Source organism: Ambystoma mexicanum, chromosome 1q (genome assembly GCF_040938575.1).
Source record: "Ambystoma mexicanum isolate Mex_15411 chromosome 1q, UKY_AmexF1_1, whole genome shotgun sequence".
NCBI classification, from domain to species: Eukaryota; Metazoa; Chordata; class Amphibia; order Caudata; family Ambystomatidae; genus Ambystoma; species Ambystoma mexicanum.
This window is the reverse complement of record NC_090922.1, coordinates 1,360,820,102-1,360,844,516: the sequence shown is the minus strand read 5'-3', so window position 1 is coordinate 1,360,844,516 and position 24,415 is coordinate 1,360,820,102. Positions and strand designations below refer to the sequence as shown.

Sequence of the window (24,415 nt, the reverse complement as noted above, 5' to 3'; positions counted from 1 at the left end):
GCCCAGGTTAAATCATCACTCGCCAATGGTTAGAGGAGAGTGCAGATTTTGCGCCCTGCCAAAACGTATGCTGGCAGCTTAACAACGGTTGCAAACAAAGGCAGCACGTTGGGCAACTGGCTTATAATACTTTGGCTGGCAACCGAGTTTGGGTTAAAGACTGGGGTACGTGTTTTTGTTGTATACGTACATTGCTCCCTACCTTGCACTGGAGGTCTCCAGGCACTCGCCTCCCGGGCAAAGCTCCTCAACCCCGACTACACATGTAACAGGGTAGACGAACAACGTTTCCTGGTGCAATTATTCAGTCTTGTTGGATCAGACGCAGAATGTGCACGGAGCCATTTATCCGCATCAACGAAGATTCCTCTGTTCATATTTTTGCTTTTATGCTATATCGATGTAGTACCCCTTGGCTGGATGGGTACCCGTTTTACCCACAAGCACTCTCAATCGAAAGTGGATTTTCATCCAGAGAATTGAGGTACATCAGTGGAGCCACTGCTTCGCAGTGACAGGTGTGTAGCTCTGGCCCACGCTGCCTCTTGACCTGCTAAGATTTCAGCAGAAACATGTCAGAGCCTAGAAGCCCTCATGATCCGTGCAGGCATATTGCAGAAAACGACCATGATCAGCCCCACGCCTTCTGGGCCAGCTCAGGATCACCTTGCTTATCATTCTAAGATGCCAACCCATCAAGCTAAAGTTGTGGTGCAAGGGATATATGCAGCGATATGGCATTCTACAATACCAACACAAGTCGTAATATTGCTTAATATTGAGTTTATCACTTTATTATCCTCCTATTCTGGCATCACACCTGGCTGATCACGATGCTATCCTGTAGCTGTGGTGTCCGTGAACAATCACTGTATAAGGCGTGGAAATCGGTTACCCCTCCCTTACACAATCACAACTATTGTGATTATCCTCACTGATCGAAGTGGTTAGTCAATACCAACTTTAGACACCAGGGTATCCTTTGTATCAAAAATGTATTCTTTAAATATTTTTAATTGTTTAAAAACTCATTGTGCTTTGTAGCTCACATACATTATACATACTAGACATACTCATATAAAACAACTCATGAATGTTCAGCTTAGACATTCTAAAACCTTCAAGTGTATGGGGTTAGTACTCAGCGACTTCGAAACTTATGCAGTACACTGGATCAAGACAACTTATTCAATTGTTTTCATCAAGAAAAAAACAAAAAAATGCCCACAGCTATAATCTATACTTCCACTACAGAGATTAAATGACACAATATGCACTGGTTACAAAAATGACCTATGTAGACATGTTATCGAAAATGAATGCTAGCTATGAGCTTGGAGGTAACCACGGCGCTATTAGCGGCATGGCTGCCTCCAAATCCTTACCGACTCCACCCTGGTGAATGGAGCTATTACCGCCCCATTCCAAGGTTGGCGGGGCGGTAATCCCTCATTCACCAGGGCCCTTCCCCATTCCCATTTTAGCCCCATAGGGCTCAATGGGAATGGGGAAGGCGCTAATAACGGTACCGCAAATTGCTGTACCGTTATTAGCTCCAAAGTCCCTTTGCGGGTCCCGTCCTTAACACCTGGTTAAACCAGGTGTTAAGGGAGGACCCGCAAAGGGAACTCGTAGTAGGATTACCAGCACCGGTGCCCTTACCGGTGCCGGTAATCCCTTACCGCCCACCTCGTAATGAGGCTGAAAGACTTTTGTTACAATGTCCATAGGGAAGAAAATAGGGGACTAGGCGAAGATGTGTTCTCTAGTCATTTATCGACACGTGTTTCGGCCTCATAACTAAGATACGCTTTTCCTGGTGTTCTCAGACAGCTGGTTCTTAGGTCTTCATCAGGACAGTAAACTTGTTCAAAGTGAGGCTCAATCTTGGGTACCCCAACTATTATCGGCCACTCTTAATGTTAGTGCCGGCTGTGTATAAGGATTTCATTAGGCTGCTTCGATCTGTTCAGCAGGGTGTTAAAGGTGTCTTCTCTCAGTTCTACTTGCGCTTCTCGGAGGCGAGACCCCAATCTCCTTCTGGCGCACTTTGTCAGAAAAGCATTTCTATGATGTGCGTGACAATTGTTCTAAAAAAATCACACGCTTTTGTGGTTCCAGTTTTTTCAAAATCTTCAAACATTAGTCTAATGTTTGAAGATTTGAAAACACTGAAATTCATTAAAGAATGGATTTTTGATACAAAGGATACCCTGATGTCTAATGTTGGCATTGACTAACTACTTAGATCAGTGAGGATAATCACAATAGTTGTGATTAATCGATTTCCACTCCGTATACAGTTTATATTTTGCTTTCCCGACTCGAAATCGGCCCCCCGTAAACAAAAATTTAGGCAAGTACCCATACTCCATATGGACGTGATCACTCCCTAACAGGAAAGGAAACTCGAGGCAGCCGCCAGGGGTCCCCCTACTCTGCGCAACAGCACCCATTTGCATTATTTTAGAAAACTTTACATTTCCCCAGAAGCCTGTAGCAACCATTCAAAACACTGTCACATATGACATTTCAAGGCATTGTTTTACATCTCCAAAAAGCAGAATAGCTGTAGTTTATTCATTGAGTAATATGTTGTATCCTCATTAATTATATTAAGGCTATTTTACATTGCCAATGGGTTTCCTGTTGCTCACCCAAAGGCTTTGTGCTGTATGTGACACAGAATGCCTTGATTACTCGTAATACTCTTGTAACGCACAGTTGGTGGTGCAGGTGCATTACTCACCGTGTACAGAGCTCCATTAATGTACCCATCTTAATTGCGAAGGGGCCTTTTATATCATAGACCAGTCCTATGCGCACTCACCCCAACCCCACCAAGGAAACAGTTATTCCACCAAACTGTGTCTCACACCATATTCCCACAAGCAGTCCTCTAGCCGCCCCGATAGGGCCAGCTCACCCTCTCCACGCATCCCCGTCTATAAAACACGAGTTGCTGATGGTGTCAAGCACACCCATGTATTTGGGGTGCAGCGCATAGAAAACAGTCTACAGAAAGGGAAAATCCGATCCTATAGTTGATGTGACCAGTTGTCCCCTTTTCGTTGGGCTTTAACAAAGCACAGAAGCGGAGGCTTCTAGCCTTCACAATCTCTTCTAGGATTTGTTGATGACTAGAGACACCGCCTTATGAGTCACTTCCCTTGCATCTAAAACTCTTTGTCACCAGTTAGCTGGAACCTCCTTATGGGTCTGTCTAGGGATGTCAATGGTAATACAGGATCTAATTATTCTGCAGCAACAGCCCATGGACCATCAAAGGAGTATCGAGCACTACACCCACCCTATTTCCGCCAACTTATCCCTAACTCTTGACATTACGTATGACCATGACATTTAGTTTGGATTTCATCAAGGAAGGCCCCAACCTTGTGATTCCTACTCATTACACTATCTTTGTTTGGACTACAGCAATATAGCATCCCATATTCTTTTCTCCCTCTCGTCCCTTTTCTGGTGATGACCATGACGTTATTTTCCAATTTAGATATTTCTTGATGGTTCAAGTAAAGTACATATGTAAGTCGCTGTTTGAAGAGAACATTGGCGTTCATCGAAGCAGTATAAAATATAAATAAGTAAAAACATGAAATGTGTTTTGTTTCCTGTTGAGAACCTTTTTTTTGTATGTCAGACCGATTGACTTGGCCATATTGGCAGCTGTCTTTCAGATGCATTGTTCATGTTGCGAAACGAGGGGAAATCTGGAGATTATGCGTAGGGCCTATATAATGACAACAGGAATAAGCTAGGGGGTTCTCTACGAAAGTGCTCGGGTTGACATATCTTGGTGTTAGATGAAAGTACTGCAGCTCCACTGGCAAGGCATAACGGAGCCCTCGTCGTTGTTCCCCCTGCCTCAGTAGTCCTATTCTGTGTTGGCCTGCAGAATGTCTGGTTGGGTTTGGATGTCTACTGGCAACAGTACGGCCGAAGTCTTTTGCACAAGTAACTTGCTTTTTTGTTCCAATGGTGCGGGGAATCCAAGGGGGTGGGGTGTGGCAGGGAGTGTATTCTGATTCTGAATACAGCGCAATAATTTGCCAGCTGAGCAGAAGGAAACCACCAGCTTTGGCCGTCTCCAATAAACACACAACATATTGCTATAAAGCAGTCATATTTAAGAAGCGTAACTCAAAAAGAATTGAAAGGTTTTGCTACCCTTTGATAGGGAGGCTGTAGATCTCCTGCAGCCCCCTGTGTTCACCCTCTACTGATGGGTTCTGGCTGCTGCGGGGGGAGCTGGGAGAATCACGTGTCTGACTGGCTCTAAGAAACAAGCACAAGCCGGGCCAGCAAAATGGCTGCACAAACATACAATGGAATGTTTTGCCAATCTCACCAATATGGGTGCAAATTAGAGCTGGTACTGCAAAGAATTTGGGATGAAGTTCCTTATGAGCATCCTGGGCTCACATCCCGGGTCCTCCAGTTAGCCAAAGTGTGTCAAAATTGAGAGTTCCCTAGGCATGATTCCATGTGCAGCTCATGATTTAGTTTATTTATTTTTATTTATTTATTTGAATTTATAACGTGTGCAAAAGCCCTGAGGCATCATGGCGCTGTTACAGATGATTCACTTGGTTACCCGGTTACATAGGAACAGGATATGTGGCTGACAGGAATACCGTAGCAAAATGACAGTATTTCAGTAAGTATGTTCAAAGGTTACACGGGAGCTATCTTGATGTACAGTCTAGCTGAAGAGCTGTGTTTTCAAAGCTCTTCTGAACACAGTGAAAGAGGTTTACTAGACAGTAGTGTTTGTATTTGTATTTATGTTTATATAGCGCTTTACGCCAAAGCGCTTTACATTATAACAACAAAAATACATAGAAGATTATAACAGTGGAAGAAAATTACAAAACATGAATCAAACCAACAAAATAGTATGTAGTTCAATTTGCCTATGAAGATAAACGAGAAAAGGAGGGGATGAAGAAGGGGAAGGAAGAGGGAGACAGGATGGGGAATAGAATGAAGATGCAAGAGGAGGGGAGGGAAGAGGGAGACAGGATGGGGAATAGAATGAATATGCAAGAGGAGGGGAGGGAAGAGGGAGACAGGATGGGGAATAGAATGAAGATGCAAGAGGAGGGGAGGGAAGAGGGAGACAGGATGGGGAATAGAATGAATATGCAAGAGGAGGGGAGGGAAGAGGGAGACAGGATGGGAAATAGAATGAATATGCAAGAGGAGGGGAGGGAAGAGGGAGACAGGATGGGGAATAGAATGAAGATGCAAGAGGAGGGGAGGGAAGAGGGAGACAGGATGGGGAATAGAATGAATATGCAAGAGGAGGGGAGGGAAGAGGGAGACAGGATGGGGAATAGAATGAATATGCAAGAGGAGGGGAGGGAAGAGGGAGACAGGATGGGGAATAGAATGAAGATGCAAGAGGAGGGGAGGGAAGAGGGAGACAGGATGGGGAATAGAATGAAGATATGAAGATGCAAGGGGAGGGAAGAGGGAGACAGGATGGCGAATAGAATGAAGATGCAATGAAGATGCAAGGGGAGGGGAGGGGAGAGGGAGACAGGATGGGGAATAGAATGAAGATGCAAGGGGAGGGGAGGGAAGAGGGAGACAGGATGGGGAATAGAATGAAGATGCAAGAGGAGGGGAGGGAAGAGGGAGACAGGATGGGGAATAGAATGAAGATGCAAGAGGAGGGGAGGGAAGAGGGAGACAGGATGGGGAATAGAATGAAGATATGAAGATGCAAGAGGAGGGGAGGGAAGAGGGAGACAGGATGGGGAATAGAATGAAGATGCAATGAAGATGCAAGGGGAGGGGAGGGGAGAGGGAGACAGGATGGGGAATAGAATGAAGATGCAAGGGGAGGGGAGGGAAGAGGGAGACAGGATGGGGAATAGAATGAAGATGCAAGAGGAGGGGAGGGAAGAGGGAGACAGGATGGGGAATAGAATGAAGATGCAAGAGGAGGGGAGGGAAGAGGGAGACAGGATGGGGAATAGAATGAATATGCAAGAGGAGGGGAGGGAAGAGGGAGACAGGATGGGGAATAGAATGAAGATGCAAGAGGAGGGGAGGGAAGAGGGAGACAGGATGGGGAATAGAATGAAGATGCAAGAGGAGGGGAGGGAAGAGGGAGACAGGATGGGGAATAGAATGAATATGCAAGAGGAGGGGAGGGAAGAGGGAGACAGGATGGGGAATAGAATGAAGATGCAAGAGGAGGGGAGGGAAGAGGGAGACAGGATGGGGAATAGAATGAAGATATGAAGATGCAAGAGGAGGGGAGGGAAGAGGGAGACAGGATGGGGAATAGAATGAAGATGCAATGAAGATGCAAGGGGAGGGGAGGGGAGAGGGAGACAGGATGGGGAATAGAATGAAGATGCAAGGGGAGGGGAGGGAAGAGGGAGACAGGATGGGGAATAGAATGAAGATGCAAGAGGAGGGGAGGGAAGAGGGAGACAGGATGGGGAATAGAATGAAGATGCAAGAGGAGGGGAGGGAAGAGGGAGACAGGATGAGGAATAGAATGAAGATGCAAGAGGAGGGGAGGGAAGAGGGAGACAGGATGGGGAATAGAATGAAGATGCAAGAGGAGAGGAGGATAATAGGGAATATTCTTGCATTGCCGACCACAACGTTATTTACCCTTGACATGCTCAAGGCGTCTTCTTGTGTGTCACCTAATTATTAGTGGTGGGTGGTGAGAATCAGATGGCATCTGGGATGGGGTTGTATAGGCCAGCACCAGTCTTCGAATGGTAGCGCTGGGGGATGGAGGCGAGAAGAGGGGAGTGAATGGTGCTGGACTGGAGTTGTGTGAAGGACAGTGCGAGTCTGGGGCGGTGCTCTTATGTTTTAATGCCAGGATAGGAGAAGACACCCGATGGTGGCTGGGAAGTGGTAGTGGATGGGGCTGCCGGAGGCCAGCGCCAGTGTTTGACTGGTGGCGCGGGTGGTGGGTTGGAGAGAGGCAGGAATTGGGCTCTAACGTGGGTCGCGTGCAGGAGGGAAGCGTGACCCGCATGATGGAGCAGGGATTGGATGGACAGACGCTGAGCCGCTTCCAATGACATCACATTATGGTGGGTGGAGTTGGGCAGAATGTTCCATGGAATACCGTCTCCTGAAGCTGCTACTCCACTCCAAGGCCAGACGTGGAGTGAGTGGCGGTGGTGGGGGCCGGGAGGTGGGGAGACAGGAAGCCATCGCAAACCTCTTTTTTTTACATTTTACCCGTGGCCAACCCTCCAGGGGTACCTGGGCGAAGGGCAGACGCAGTGCGGCTTGTGGGTTGGCCAGCGCCTTCGCGAGGCACCAGCCCTAGGCTAGGGCCCCTGTTTGGGTTTGATTCGCTTTATGATGGATTGGGGGTGGGGTCGTGCTTGGATGCTGCCCCGGAGTTTATATCGCATGCCGTATGTTGCACGGCGGATCGGTTCATCCAGTGGATATGTGGGCTGCTAACGATTGCAATATGCAGTAATAAAAATAATCATTCAAATTAAGCCTAATGTCTCTCCATTGTGTTTGAATTTTATTTTTGCAGCGTTCAAGTGTACGCAGGATAAAAAAATAAATATTTCATGCTGAAGGTAGAAATTAACCTTAAATTAACGAAATGATGGTGCTTTTACCGCTGCATCTAGTGTTTTGTTCACAGTGTGACAGATTTGCATGGCCTACTTTAGAAGCGAAGCAGGAATTGAGTGTGTTTTCATCGAAGGTTGGAAAGCGGATTGAAATCTCCTGTTGGTTGCTGGCTTAGGTTTCGGAATAAGGTCTTCATGAAGAAGTGATGCTTTAAAAAAAAAAAGACCACAATTCCTATTCATTTATTATTATTATTATTTTTGATTTTTTTTAGATAATTAGCAGCATGGAACCTCAGGTGTCAAATGGCCCTACGTCTAATACAAGCAATGGACCCTCCAGCAACAGTAGAAACTGCCCTTCGCCCATGCAGACAGGGGCTGCCACAGATGACAGCAAAACCAACCTCATAGTCAACTATTTGCCCCAGAATATGACACAGGAGGAGTTCAGGAGCCTCTTTGGGAGCATTGGTGAAATAGAATCCTGCAAACTTGTGCGAGACAAAATTACAGGTACGCTCTACTTACATCTATCCATTCCGGCCCTACTTGGCCTTAAGGTGATGCCATGCTAGATAATGGTTCAAGGCGGGAAGAGTTGCTCCATGGTTACAGCAGAAAGTGTGGGTGGTGGGAGGAGGGTGGGCGTGGAGCGTCTGGGGGGAGAGATGAAATCACAGCAGTGCATTTTCTGAGCCAATAGAAAGGGGCAAAAAGAAAAATGAGTATTCCTGGAAGTAATTTGCGCAGTTAAGTAAAGCTCCAAGTACAATGTAGCGTGGAGCTGGGAAATTGCTTGTTTGTGTGAGTTCACGGTGTCTTTTGTTGTTGTTTTCCTTTACCTATTGATGAAAGATCTTTTTGCAGAGCTTTAGCAACTGGACTCTTTAATCCTTCCCAGATTGTTCAGCGAGTTTGTTTTTACCTTTTCTTCCCCCCCACTAGGCACACATTTCAAAAATGAATTCGAGGTTGCAGTTTCTGATAGTCTTTGTAAACTTTGTGTACGTTTTCCTGCCAGATCATCGGATCTGTCCTTGGCACCAAAATTAACCCTATTCCGGGGCCGACTGGCCTGGATATAAATGGTAAAGATTCTGTACATGATGTCTGATTGTCCAAGAGACACTTTGGTGCATCTGATTGTAATACCTCAAACCTGACACTATGAAACTGCAGCGTGGAACAACTGGTGCATTATCCAGGTACTCTTTCATACCCTAACACCCTGCTCTCAACCTTTTATTTGAGCTACTCCCACCTCTTCCCTGTCATTTGTTGGCCGATCCCCGCCCTCTTTCTGTGATAACGTCCTGGCACAGGTTCCCTCCCCGATTAGAGGAGCAGGTCTCTACCCTACTAAAATAAATCTCGCCCAGGAAGTGACTGCCTTTTAGGGAATTTGTAAGAATTCCACCCAGGCTGGTGTATATGTTTGGAGTCATTATGATGCATCATATTAGTCACCCAAAACACGATGGGCGTTGAACCATAGCATGGCATGCCGGGTGCTTTACCACGCTTCCCTGCCACAACCAAATGACCCACTCTCTCCTGTCCTTATGGAACTCCCTTTTCCCTGCCCAGTCTTTATTTTCCAGATATGAGCCATCGTTCTCCCACCCTTCTTAGTGGCTCTTGGGCTTCGCCCCGATTCCTGCCCTTGGGTTCCATTTCCCTGCCTCTTGCCCATCATTGAAAACTGTACAGTACGTCCAGGAGGATTCATTCTAAGAGATTTCATCAACTTGGCGGCTTCTGGTGTATTGCTACAACACGTCTCCACTTTATGTGACAGGACAGAAGGGCACAAGAAGAATTGAAGAACATGTCGGGCAGAGTCTTGTGTGTTCACTACGTGTGACATGTATTCAGCACCATGTGGACATTTTCCTTTTTTGGGAATGGGCTCTGTGTTGGCCATCTCCATCAAATCCTCCAAGGCCAGTCCCTTACTCGCGGGGTGCACCATTGCTAGGATCCCCCCACCCCACTCCTAACCAATAGACTATAGCGAGAGAAAAGCACCTAGAAAAGTGCTTTCCTTTCCCACTCTAGGCAAGCAAAGCAGTGACTTGGGCATTTTAACATTAGTATTAGTCCATCTTCTATTCTATAGCAATTGTGTCCTCGTGCGGAAGGGAAACTGGTATGAGATCCTACCCTGAGCTGTGCTGGCATCCTGCCCAAGCTACTTGGCATAACCCAGTCCATCCCTCACTACCAGATGGTCTTCCTGATGGTCCCTAAACTAGCCCACTTCTAGCCACCCAGCAGTGTTTCTGCACTCAACATACTCCTCAGGCCCTCATTTGCAGTGCATTAAAGGTAGGTTGTACAATGAGTGTTTTTGTTCTAAGCCCCCTTTTTAGTCAGTCACCTGCATTATAGCTCTGCCCAGATATACCCATGCTTTTAGCATAAAGGAATACAAATTGATATAAAAAATTATACTTTTTTTATTTTGAAACATGCATGCTTGGAGCCATTTTATGTTTGATTTTGTTAAAGGAACTTTCCTTTTGTAAATGAAGCAACAAACACTCCAGATATTTTTGTTTTGGCCAGATTTCCTATTTTTGTAATTTATGCCTGATTTCCCCCCACCTGAAGCTATACTTTCCAATGTTGCGGTTGAAAGGCCCACCAGCCATTGCATTGTGGGGAGGAAGATCATTATTTTTTTGTTTATCTATTACGTTGTTTTTTTTTAAGTCTCGCATAGGTGGAGCCTGCTATGCTTTTGAGCGCTTTATAGTTAATCGGCCAGACCAGGGGTAAGCATTTCAAGTTGCACACTGAGGCAAACAAAGTCACTCAGCCCTCTGTTTTCCACAAGCCGATTGAATGCCATTTCTCCCTCACCAATGACTGGTGGCGAGTGCAAACTTTGAAACCTGCCCCAAACACTAAATTTACCTTATGCAGAAACATTATCAGAAGCGAATTCTTCTGGTGTCCAGACACCTAGCTTCATCTAGTGCAATTACAAGAGTTATTTGTAGACACAAGGCCTGTAATCAGATGTTCCATTGGTCGAGTGGGTAAGTCTCTCGACTTCGGTCCTGATGACACGAGTTTGGGTCCTGCTTTCAGAAACAAAAGCAGATCAATTACATAAAAGGGTGCCAATAGATTTTCCAGGTTCGAGATCTGGCAAGACATGTTTTGGCCAGATGCAGGAAAATCAGGCCCGATGACCAGTGCAGGGTGTTTTAATGAAGATGGTTACGAGCACTTGTTCAGTGTGGCAGCACAAGTCACGCTCAACAAACACATTCCAAGCTCAGTCTGGACGATTGGTTCCTTGAGCTGTATTTCCCCTCTTGACCCTCTCGGGAGTGCCGTTGGCCCGCGGTAGGGCTGACTTTTACATTTAACTGAATTTCACTGGGATAGTCCTGGATAGGTGTCAAAGAAAGGTCTTGCAACCTGTTTCAAGGTTCTCCACCATTCAAGTAAGTAGACGTTCACTTTCAGGAAAATCATGTGTAATTTGCTTATTTGTGCTCTAGGACCGATATGCAGACAACCAAGATTAAAAGGCACATACAGCTCAAATCAGATGAAACTTTAATAACAGCTCCTGGTCTCTCTGTCCTTGTGATTTCAGGGCTGAAATCCCCTTAAAGAGGATCCCTATTTTATAACTGCATCTCTTTAGTCTTCAGTTGAAACAACCAATTCTGACTAATGACACCATAAAATTTTCTTTTTAGTTGGTAGAAAGTTTATCATCAATCTATCGCTGAATCAGATGCCAGTCTCCCCCCGCCTTCCATCCATTTCCAAAGGAAAGGTATTTGCAGACCCCCGCACAAAAATGTTCCATAGGAACCACGCTGCCATTGCAGGCTTTCAAGAACCCTTGGAAGTAGATTCATAACATCAGCCCTTTTCCACTACTTCCTTGTTAGTGATGAACGAAGAGGCAGGCTTAATCACTAGGCTCCACCACGCAGCCAGGAATTGTTCCCATTGATTACTCGCTAATCTTCTATCCCTTGGATTGCCCTCAGGCCCTCCGCATGCCTGCAGTGTGGTCTGGAAATGGACTGTGCATATAATCCCTTAGGTGACCTTTCCTCCTCACCTGGTGAGAAAATTAGCGTATGACTTTCCTCGGATGTGCCTTATCCAAATATTAAACCAGAATATTAGTCTCATTCAGAACTAGTCCCTGGTTCTCGCTGGTGCTATATAGTGGTGCAAGTAGGCTACTTCACTCTCCTGCTTGATAATCTTCCCCTTAAGCTTTGCCATCATTCTCAAGAAAAGTTCTTTAGGTCTGTTGTGGCATAAAGTTCTTCCCTTGGAATGCTGCCTTCATAGAGCCTTCTTAATGGTCATCATGCGTGCAAGAGACCTCAGAATATTCCATGGGTCATCAATGATTTTCTTGCATATTTCTCTCGCCCCCGACCCATTTTTCATTTCAGATATATTCTGTCCAGAGGTTTTCTGCCCTTGTGACAGGAACCATCACAAGTTGGATTCAAGCAGTGCTCTGATCATTGTGTATATGTATAAAATCTGTGAAGGTGTGACTTCTCCCTAAGCCATGTCTCCTATATTAACATTCTCAGTTGTCTGTCACTAGTCTCATATTGCTCGGTTACTTCTTCCCGATCCAACTCTTTCCCACTGGTTCTGCATGCACCATGGCAGTGTTTCTTTAATTCTAAAAGCCTATCCATGTCATGGAATCCTGTAGAGCAGCCATCAGAACGTCTAGTGATACATTTTTGGCAAGCATTATTGCTCATTTCTGCAAATATGTGATTTAGAGCCAACCTTCCTACATCCTGGCAGGGTTAACACTACCATCAATCCCACAAGTGTGCTCTTCTTTGTAATATTTTCTTGCAACAATGGTAGTGTGAAGCAGTCGATGGACTACTCCTCTAACTTCAGTGCTCAGCTCAGATTTTGTTTTAACGTGGTTAGTTTCAAGTGGTTGGGATTGCAGTGTTTAAAGTAGGAATGTTCAGCTTCCGGAGCTGTTGCTACTATTGATTTGTATGCCATGCAGATTTATTTCATGTGGTCTGCAAGAGATTTCAGTCTCGTTAATTCACATTTGATAGACAAGTACGTTGGCTCGAAGTACGGAGACCGAGCTGACAAAATGGAGGCTCTGCATGGAACCAGACATTACCGTGTAAGTAGCACAGACTTTAAAAATAAAAATAAAAAGCCGCAAAGTAAACAACTATCAACTGACTTCAATCAAGGTTCTCATTTGGTATCATATTGCCGGAAAAACCGAGTTTACTGAAATGGTTTTTAAAGGGGAGTGACCGCGCAGAAGCAAAGCTTGAGGTGGAGGACTGCACCAGGGACCTTGAGAATTATTTACAGTCCCCAATGAGTACATTTATTTTCTTGTATTGATTCTCTAATGGGATACTTTTTTGAAAGAAATGTGAACAATATTAGCCTATTGTTCCACTGGTGTCTAAATACACGGAAAGATCGTTCAGCTTCCGCCAAAAAGGACAATCTATATGGCTGGCCCTAGCGTGCGTTACAGCACCAGGCAGAGTACCCAAGGCAACCTGGGGGCTTCTAATGGACTCTTTTGAAAAACCTTCCACATGCCTGAGGCCTCCCACTGCTCCCCTTGTTGCGCCCCCAAAGGTGTCATTTAAGAAAAGAAGTCCAGCGCATCATGGAAGTATGACACTTCTTGCTGGTGGCTCCCGGCGTCCCTTTACACGGCTTTCACATAACCGGCTCTACAAACCCTCGAGCAGGTCTCCTGATGCCTGAAGTTGCAGTAATGATCAGCGACATCTGTGACTTGCTGTGAAGAAAAGTAGGAACTCTTCCCCAGTCGGGGAGAGGAAGCCCACAGGCATTGAGCCTGAAGCTTTGGCGGATGCCAAAGGACGCATCTATGCACTGTTCAGAGGCTCGGGGGCCTGGGGGGACACCGTGCCAGAGAACAGCAACTCACTCTGTCGTGTGAGATGTTTGCTGTGGCAGAAGAAACTTCTTACCAGTGACCAGCATCCGAGAGCATGGATGGAGAGTAGATAGGGAGGAAGTAGTCTCAGATAGGAGAAGTGGCAAGGACACCTTGCCCTGGTCCACCAGCTCTTCAGCGAGCCGGGCTTCCGGGTAGGCTGCGTTGATTCTGCTAGGCTGTGGCACACCATTGACTTGCAGAAGGTTGGGCAAGGAATAGGTGTGGTATTGCATTGTGGAAGTAACAGGGTGCTGCTGTTCAAGTGGAAATACAGGTCATCTTCTCAGTGTGCCTGTGTGGTAAGGTGCCACGAAGAGATACTGTACATTTCGAGTTGTGGATGAGAAGCCAAGTGTTTTTTTTTTTTCAGCAACTCCAAATTCTTGCTCTGAGACGTTTTCTGTCCCTCCATGTTCTTACCCCGTTCGTTCAGGATTCACCTTTTTGAGTTTTGCAGGAGTTTTCAGCTTTCCGCCTGTAGTTTTTGATATTGTGCCCTTTTGCAGTTAATTAACTATTCCTGGCTTCGATGTTCTCCACCTCGGTTTGCCCTAGTTCGCGTATTTTTTATTTATTTATCCACTGGCTCTTCGTATGGCGCAAACTGCAAACTCAAGTCACTTTTGAAACAGAGACAATTGAAAAGGGGGAGGAGGATTTATGCCATCAAAGCTTTGGAACCTTGATGAAGAATTAAGTGCCCTTATAGGGGAGGATGTGGAAAAGTGCACTACATCCAAGCAAGAACAAACGTAAAGAATAAACACTAATAGTGCAGGACTGCAAGTGCAAGCAATGGTCCCAGAGCAGGAGAGAACAGTGTTCATAGTTTCAAGAGCTGCACAGTAGGGCCAACAGCACAGATGCGATAAATTAATGCTTAGACTCTCAGTGCTTAAACCAACAGATCCACAGAGCCAGACTGAGACTTAAGAGAAGTGCCTTTAGGCTTTTCCTAAATAAGAGATGGTTGCCCAATGACCTGGACGCGAAGGGAGGCTCTGGTGGTTTATGGGTCTCTATGAACTCTTGCTGACAGGAATACCCTGTGTTACTTGCTTGATTGTGTGTATTTGGCAGCTCCCCTCCGGTCTCCTAGCAGGATCTCAGTTATACACCATTGCTTCTGATTTTGACATCTGCACCCAGATACAGTCTCCCTTGTCCGGATCCCCTTGGTTTAGTGCGTTACAAATGCAAAAATACAAAAATAAATTTAAAAAAACAATTATTTGCTAAATTGTATTCCTGTGTTTGGACATCATTTCTGAACTGAATGTGCACCATTCACACCATGTCCAAGAAAAAGGCCGGTCTGGCCTATAGGAGGCCCCGGATATTTCCCGGGAGGCCTCTGCACCCTGGGCCTCTTTTCTGTCGTAACCTATTTTATTTCCACTTGTTCTCATAGGAAAGGGGTTGGGCTTGCTGAAAATGTGTAACGTGGTGCTACTTTGTACATTATTTCCAGGGCCTGCTTTGGTTCCCAATCCAGCCCTGCTGGCATTAACATTCGTGTGGTTCAAGAGGTAGTCAATATTCGTGGCTACACACTCGGAAACTCATGACTCACGTTGGCGTTGTTTCTGCTCCAGGACCTCTCTCTGGCGCGTGTGGTTTACTCACACTCCTGCAGTTTCCTGCCATGCACTTCTTTTCATTGCACCGCAGCACGTGATGTTTTCTGTGGTGCCTCTTATGTCAGGGTCACACACGTTTAACATAAAATATGAACGATTTCCATTTTTGAAAAGCACGTCCTCAAAAATGCAGTCTGTTAACAAAAAATAAAAACAAAAGCTAACAGGGGACAGAGGGTAGTGTATGGAACTGCGGTAAACGGTATTTTACTTCTAAAACAAATATAATATTGTAATGTATACTTCAATGCCTCTGTTCGAGCAAATAACAAAAAAGTATGTCGGTTTTTCCATTAAAGTCCATCTACAGATCAGGCAGTACCTTCACATGCACCGCTCTGCTAGTGCCACTTTGCTAGCACCACTCTGCTAGTGCCACTCTGCTAGCACCACTCTGCTAATGCCACTACTATGCTAGTGCCACTCTGCTAGTGCCACTCTGCTAGTGCCACTCTGCTAGCACCGCTCTGCTAGTGCCACTACTATGCTAGTGCCACTCTGCTAGTGCCACTTTGCTAGCACCACTCTGCTATTGCCACTCTGCTAGTGCCACTCTGCTAGCACCACTCTGCCAGCACCGCTCTGCTAGTGCCAGGGTCACGCACGTTTAACATAAAATATGAACGATTTCCATTTTTGAAAAGCACGTCCTCAAAAATGCATTCTGTTAACAAAAAATAAAAACATAAGGTAACAGGGGAAAGAGGGTAGTGTATGGAGCTGCAGTAAACGGTATTTTACTTCTAAAACAAATATAATATTGTAATGTATACTTCAATGCCTCTGTTCGAGCAAATACCAAAACAATATGTCGATTTTTCCATTAAAGTCCATCTACAGATCAGGCAGTACCTTCCCATGCACCGCTCTGCTAGTGCCACTTTGCTAGCACCACTCTGCTAGTGCCTCTCTGCTAGCACCACTCTGCTAATGCCACTACTATGCTAGTGCCACTCTGCTAGTGGATCTCTGCTAGCACCACTCTGCTAGTGCCACTCTGCTAGTGCCACTCTGCTAGCACCGCTCCGCTAGTGCCACTACTATGCTAGTGCCACTCTGCTAGTGACACTCTGCTAGTGCCACTCTGCTAGCACCACTCTGCTAGTGCCACTATGCTAGCACCGCTCTGCTAGTGCCACTACTATGCTAGTGCCACTCTGCTAGTGCCACTTTGCTAGCACCACTCTGCTATTGCCACTCTGCTAGTGCCACTCTGCTAGCACCACTCTGCTAGCACCGCTCTGCTAGTGCCACTACTATGCTAGTGCCACTCTGCTAGTGCCACTTTGCTAGCACCACTCTGCTATTGCCACTCCGCTAGTGCCACTCTGCTAGCACCACTCTGCTAGCACCACTCTGCTAGTGCCAGGGTCACGCACGTTTAACATAAAATATGAACGATTTCCATTTTTGAAAAGCACGTCCTCAAAAATGCATTCTGTTAACAAAAAATAAAAACAAGGTAACAGGGGAAAGAGGGTAGTGTATGGAGCTGCGGTAAACGGTATTTTACTTCTAAAACAAATATAATATTGTAATGTATACTTCAATGCCTCTGTTCGAGCAAATACCAAAACAATATGTCGATTTTTCCATTAAAGTCCATCTACAGATCAGGCAGTACCTTCCCATGCACCGCTCTGCTAGTGCCACTTTGCTAGCACCACTCTGCTAGTGCCTCTCTGCTAGCACCACTCTGCTAATGCCACTACTATGCTAGTGCCACTCTGCTAGTGCCACTCTGCTAGCACCACTCTGCTAGTGCCACTCTGCTAGCACCGCTCCGCTAGTGCCACTACTATGCTAGTGCCACTCTGCTAGTGACACTCTGCTAGTGCCACTCTGCTAGTGCCACTCTGCTAGTGCCACTCTGCTAGCGCCACTCTGCTAGTGCCACTATGCTAGCACCGCTCTGCTAGTGCCACTACTATGCTAGTGCCACTCTGCTAGTGCCACTTTGCTAGCACCACTCTGCTATTGCCACTCTGCTAGTGCCACTCTGCTAGCACCACTCTGCTAGCACCGCTCTGCTAGTGCCACTACTATGCTAGTGCCACTCTGCTAGTGCCACTTTGCTAGCACCACTCTGCTATTGCCACTCCGCTAGTGCCACTCTGCTAGCACCACTCTGCTAGCACCGCTCTGCTAGTGCCAGGGTCACGCACGTTTAACATAAAATATGAACGATTTCCATTTTTGAAAAGCACGTCCTCAAAAATGCAGTCTGTTAACAAAAAATAAAAACAAAAGCTAACAGGGGACAGAGGGTAGTGTATGGAACTGCGGTAAACGGTATTTTACTTCTAAAACAAATATAATATTGTAATGTATACTTCAATGCCTCTGTTCGAGCAAATACCAAAAAAGTATGTCGATTTTTCCATTAAAGTCCATCTACAGATCAGGCAGTACCTTCACATGCACCGCTCTGCTAGTGCCACTTTGCTAGCACCACTCTGCTAATGCCACTACTATGCTAGTGCCACTCTGCTAGTGCCACTCTGCTAGTGCCACTCTGCTAGCGCCGCTCTGCTAGTGCCACTACTATGCTAGTGCCACTCTGCTAGTGACACTCTGCTAGTGCCACTCTGCTAGCACCACTCTGCTAGTGCCACTATGCTAGCACCGCTCTGCTAGTGCCACTACTATGCTAGTGCCACTCTGCTAGTGCCACTTTGCTAGCACCACTCTGCTATTGCCACTCTGCTAGCACCATTCTGCTAGCACCGCTCTGCTAGTGCCAGGGTCACGCACGTTTAACATAAAATATGAACGATTTCCATTTTTGAAAAGCACGTCCTCAAAAATGCAGTCTGTTAACAAAAAATAAAAACAAAAGCTAACAGGGGAAATAGGGTAGTGTATGGAGCTGCGGTAAACGGTATTTTACTTCTAAAACAAATATAATATTGTAATGTATACTTCAATGCCTCTGTTCGAGCAAATACCAAAGAAAAATGTCGATTTTTCCATTAAAGTCCATCTACAGATCAGGCAGTACCTTCCCATTCACCGCTCTGCTAGTGCCACTTTGCTAGCACCACTCTGCTAGTGCCACTCTGCTAGCACCACTCTGCTAATGCCACTACTATGCTAGTGCCACTCTGCTAGCACCACTTAGCTAGTGCCACTCTGCTAGCACCACTTAGCTAGCGTCACTCTGCTAGTGCCACTTTGCTAGCACCACTCTGCTAGTGCCACTCTGTTAGTGCCACTCTGCTAGCGCCACTTTTCTAGTGCCACTCTGCTAGCACCACTTTGCTATCACCACTATGCTAGCACCGCTCTGCTAGTGCCACTACTAGGCTAGTGCCACTCTGCTAGTGCCACTCTGCTAGCACCGCTCTGCTAGTGCCACTACTCAGCTAGTGCCACTCTGCTAGCACCACTTAGCTAGTGCCACTCTGCTAGCACCACTTAGCTAGCGTCACTCTGCTAGTGCCACTTTGCTAGCACCACTCTGCTAGTGCCACTCTGCTAGCACCACTACTCTGCTAGCGCCAATCTGCTAGCACCACTTTGCTAGCGCCACTCTGCTAGTGCCACTTTGCTAGCGCCGCTCTGCTAGTGCCACTTTACTAGCACCACTCTGTTAGTGCCACTCTGCTAGCGCCCCTCTGCTAGTGCCACTCTGCTAGTGTCACTCTGCTAGTGTCACTTTCTAGCACCACTCTGCTAGTGCCACTGATCGAACATACAGTATCCGTGGCGTTGTGTGGGTAGAAGGAGGGGCAGACACCAATGGGCCTTTTTACAATGCCGTAATCGCATTGAAAAACATTTGGCAAATCAGGCCAGTGTCAGTTGTTCCTATTTTCTGTTGGGCATATCTTAAGACTGCAGACAAGCCTGGTACTTACAAGAGCGGCAGAAAGCAGACTTTCAGAGTTATCAGCCTTTTCCAGACTCCTGATGTGCCGGTCTGCCACTGATAACTATGAGCCTACAAGCCCCTGCATACCCCAGGATGACGAGCCTACAAGCCCCTGCATACCCCAGGATGACGAGCCTACAAGCCCCTGCATGCCCCAGGATGACGAGCCTACAAGCCCCAGCATGCCCCAGGGTGACGAGCCTACAAGCCCCATCATGCCCCAGGATGACGAGCCTACAAGCCCCTGCATACCCCAGGATGACGAGCCTACAAGCCCCAGCATGCCCCAGGAAGATGAGCCTACAAGCCCCAGCATGCCCCAGGATGACGAGCCTACAAGCCCCAGCATGCCCCAGAATGTCCCAGAAGGCAAAGTGCGGTTGGCTTAAAAGCTCTGACTAACTGAAGGTGACCTCTACAGAGCGCCTGGAGGCTGCCCTTGGGGGATAGCGGGTGTGCGGCATAAAGCAACATAGCATAACATATACCATAATGTAGGTTGGTGATCATTGTGTTGACAGGGTTTTACACACATAGAGGCAAACATGCTGCACGCGCCTGGCAGCCACTCCCGTATTGCGATACACGCCAGGAAACTGCGGGGCGATTAATTGTGCCAGGGAGAAACATGCTTGTACATTTTAAATATGGTTTCTGGTTAATTGGATGTGGAATACCCAGAGAGAGAGGAATGGGACGATTGGAATCCCCCGACATAATGTTCACCCTAGCTGTTTGCTGCCCCCAAGCTCGCTGTGTGGACATTTATTTTGGGAAGTGCGGCCTCTGTGGCTTGTCGGGGCGGAATGGGTTTTGAGCGTGCAATGGCACAGAAGGGGCCCCTTCCACTGTTAATTTAAACCGCTGGAATTAATTAGGTGGTGCAAGCAAAGAATTTAATAAGCACACTTTACAGCCACCAGCCCTGCTTCTATTAAACCTCGCCGTCGGGCCTGGGCAAGACTCGCCCCTCGTCCTATTTCTCCCTGCTTGCATACTTAACAGGTTTGTTTTTGGGAGGAGGGAGTTGTGGAATAAAGAAGGGAGAGGGCTACACACACTCCTAAGCAAGCTGGATGTGAACGCGGCATCTCCGGAGGTTTAACACCTGCTGTGAATTCACACACCGCTTCCTGCTTGTCTCTAGGAAGCCAGATCAAAACAACAAACGCTGCAATTTTGATTCTTTGCTCTGAATGGAAGGCTGGCTCGCGAGCTGTCTTCTCTTCAAGGCCCGGGCTTGCTCCCGCCCACCTCTGAATCTTCATAAGCGAGAGGCGCGTGCTTCTGGGCGATTCATAACCGTCGCAAAATGGTGATTATACGTTCATGTCTAAAAATCTAGGAGGCGGGAATCCTGTAATCAAACGCGCGCCACACGTGCAATTCAGGGTGTCGTCTGCCGTGTCTCAAACAAAAAGCGTCGCGGTGGAAATACCACTTGGATCGGTTACCACGTATTCCTCCTGCATCCAAAAAAGACATGGCAGCACAAAGGGACCATTTATGGTGGCCAGATTATTCTGTACTTTCAAGGCACCTGACCTCAATTCCATTTCAGGTGTGTTCAGTCAATTGGTTCCAATGGAGAAAGCAAGACTACATCTCCCATTTGATAAAGAAAACCCAGGAGTGGAAATGTGGTGGCAATGAATCACCTGACTACCCTTACACCATGTGACCAAATATCCAGTTTCGATTGTTTATATGGCATTAATCCCCCATTTCAGTGGCTGGAACGGCGGATAACGGTCCAGTGGGCCAAGTTATCGGCCCAAGCGTTTAAGGCTATTAGCACCACGGGTTACCAAAGCGCAACCTGGGGTACCAACAAAAAAAATTATTTTCCTTTGTACCACGGGATGCTGCGCACATCCTATTGTACGAAGGAAAATACTTTTTCAAGATGTCTGCCACGGAAAGGGAAGCAGGGCTTCATGCGGAGCCCCTTTTACCTTTCCTTGGTGGCTTGCGGGAGGCAAGGGGAAGGAGCGGATGCGGCAGTGGCAACCGCTGCCACCGAAATAAGGTAAGTAGGGGGGGGTGACAAAAAAAATATAATAAAGTGTTGGTGTGTGGGGGAAGATGGCGGGGGGGAGCCAGCCACCAGGCAGCATGGAAGGCAGGCTAGGAAACCTCTGGGTATTAAGTGCATTATAAATAACCTATCATATCATACCGGCGGTTCAAGCCCACATTCCTAGCCATCTGATTGGCTGCCCCTCGCCCCCAGGATGCAAAAATGTATTTGAGATAAATGCTTATTTACACATTTTTGCATATTCCAAATGTAAGATCAAGGGTAGTCAGTACTGCCTATCAGATTTGGAAGTGTGTATATTTTTCTCCATATTTTTTTAAGATGGGAGCAAAATTATTTTTTAGGGTTGCAAAATGTGAGTCCAATTCCTAATGACAGAATTTTATAAGCGAGTAAAAAACTGTTTTAACTGAAAAAACAGAAATGTTTTTGTAATATTTATTTCTTTGTACCTAAGTCATTCATGCACATTAAAAGATGCATGTTTACTTCTTCCAATCGGGCACTTAAAATTGTGGTTTCTTCCTGTGGTACTACGTTCACTAGTGGCCCAAACATATCCATGGAGCTGTGAGGGTGAAAGCAGGGGTGCAAGATTCTACATGCATTTTTCCTTTGTTCTATTGGGAGTATTTGTACTCCCTATTTTTATGTTTTGGGAGTATTAGTCAATTTTTAGGGTGTAAAAGTGGCCGATACACCCCCACCATCTGTAGGGATGACACTAGCAACAAAAAGAAAATCCCCTAAACTGCCCTTTCCCTTGCCATCCCTTCAGGCTACACTATTCTCAGGAGCAATAGACTGTACTCCAGAGAAGGTGGAGTAGCCCTCATAACAAAAGACCATCTTTGCATTAAGCCATTCAACACCTCGCACAAGAACTGCAATATCCTCACCCAAAAACTGACCATTTCCCCTAGCAACACAATCATTGTCCATGTTGTCTACCGCCCACCTGGCCCCATCTTGACTTTCAAAGAACACTTACTCCATTTACTAGGAGACAATTTAAAGCCCTCCTCACAAGTGATTCTCTTGGGAGATCTAAATCTAGACCTTAACAACCACACCGACCCACCAGCTCCTCTTCAGCAAACTGACTGAAAGCCCTAATCTTCAGCCAGTGCATCTACAATCCCACTCACATTAAAGGGCGCCCCCTTGATTGGCTAGCAGACCTCAACTGCCATATCTCTGTCAAGTCCAATACTCCCTGCCCGTGGTCGGACCACCACGTCATTGCCTTTACTGTGCCCATTTGCCTGAAAACCGGACTGCCCACCAAGATTAGCATCTCCCGTAAGTTAACTAATGACCGCCTCCTTCCATTCCTCAATGTCCTCGAACTGGAGATCCTGGACGCAACTTATCTCAAGACACTAGTTGATCTCTACACCAAAATACTAACCAGCGCAATTGACACCTTCGCCCACTTAGCTCCTAAAAAAGCCAAATCTGTTGCTCATATCAACTCCTGGTACATCCAGGACCTCTCGGAAGAAATACCCCTCCGATGCCACAAAACACAGGTTCACTAACATATTCAAACATTACAAAGAAGCTATTATCCTAGCCAAAGCCACTACCTTCAACACAATAGCAGCCAATGCTAAATCGGAAACCAGAGAACTATTTTTTTCATCCTTACCGGGAATGGCCATCTGCATGGAAGTCTCTATACTTTCAATGGGACTTTTATTGGGGGGTGTCGGCACCCCCAGGGAAACCAGAAGTCGCCTCTCCTAACAGTGATGGTTCGTTAGCAGAATATATTAATGCTACATTTACTACTCATACAGTGCTAGGGCTTTAATTATGCGATAATGGATGGTGGTCCAAGTTAATAACGAGTACTGTAAACCCTGATATGCTAAGGGTCAGTGTAACATTCAAAAGCATGGGCTGGGGCAGGCACGCAGAACATGAAGTTGATTCGTGAAAATAAAAAAACAAAAGGGCCAATGTTCCCTGGATACTAATGGGTAAAGCCAGTGCATTGCCCCTGTTTTAGGCCAGAATGACATATTACTTCTTCAACGCCTAGTCAGAACACATGCAAACAAGAACGCTGGTATGCGTTAGAAATAACAATAAAGCATGTCCAGCCTGTGATTTATTGATTCATATACTCGTTCTACCAAACATCTTTGGACAAGCAACTGGCTGTATGTGTATTCTGTTTATTGAAATAGTAAATCAAAACCAAAGGTGGTCCCCAAACTTTGTGATAGGGGGTGTCGCCCACAATGTTCTTTACAACAAGTACAGGTCATTTGGCTACAAAAACATATAGCCTGCCTGCTTTTTCTTGCTAAATTTCAAGGCACACAAACATCCATTCGTAGAAATTCAAATCTACGTAGGTTATTCTATTCAATAATAAAGAGTACACTTCACTGTTGTTGCCGCATGTCGGCTTTCACCTAACTTCTTACTCACCATAGGCACTTCACTTGAATTTCTCTAACACCATTGGCAAGTATGGTCATCAGAGGAAATCTACATCATAAACATTACATTGAAAGAAAGTTCCTCATACGTGGAGTATTCAGGTCTCTATACTATTTAAATATATATATATATACATATATATATATATATTCACTAAAAAAACTTTAGTTAAGGTTTAGTTAAATTGCGCAGATTTATCGCGCAAAAACCCTTGAAATTCAGCTCATTTGGGAAGTAATGACCGGCTTAACTTTGGACGCACCCTTTGGTGTCCCCTATAATGCCATGTCCCCCATAATGCCATTTTGTATGCCATTGTGAATCCCTTCACTTAGAATATGTATGTGCTCATGGTCTTTGCAGCGGGAACACTGTGTAGGAGCGTTAAACACTTTGTAATCTAGCCCGAAGAAGTCTGTGTTGTACGGACGGAAGGCGTGCCTGAACCATTCCTTGACTGCCATTAGTTCATCATGCCACCAATGATCAGTATTTTGTAACTGGCAACCATTTATTTTAAGCTTGTTTTAAAAAAAATATATATTCTCCAGCATGGGGTCTGGCATGGATTCACATGCTCATGAATATTCCCCGTCGTCAGGCTGGGAATCCTCGGTAAAGAAAAAACCAGTATCAGTTTCGTTTCTGATCTGTCTTTCGTAGTAGTAACCAATCACTGATCTCTGCGTCATACTGACCACAGCCAATGACTGCCCTCTACCTAAGCCCCGCCTCTGGCAGTCATCTTCAGATTTTTACCGCACGTTCAACTGTTGGGATCCTCGTGCTATTGCTCTCGAGCGTTAGTGCTATTTTTTCACGTTTTTTTCTCAA

The 24,415-nt window shown here is 46.0% G+C and overlaps 1 protein-coding gene across 5 annotated transcripts in view; it reads left to right on the top strand.

The window, feature by feature from the left end:
• The window catches only part of ELAVL4 (ELAV like RNA binding protein 4), a 261,656-nt gene that overhangs the window by 73,310 nt on the left and 163,931 nt on the right, over positions 1-24,415 (top strand). For all 5 annotated transcript variants that reach the window (XM_069642228.1, XM_069642227.1, XM_069642225.1 and 2 more), the window contains exon 2: positions 7,874-8,114. In XM_069642228.1, coding sequence (XP_069498329.1) covers positions 7,874-8,114 — 241 coding nt within the window. The remainder of the gene's footprint in view (positions 1-7,873; positions 8,115-24,415) is intronic.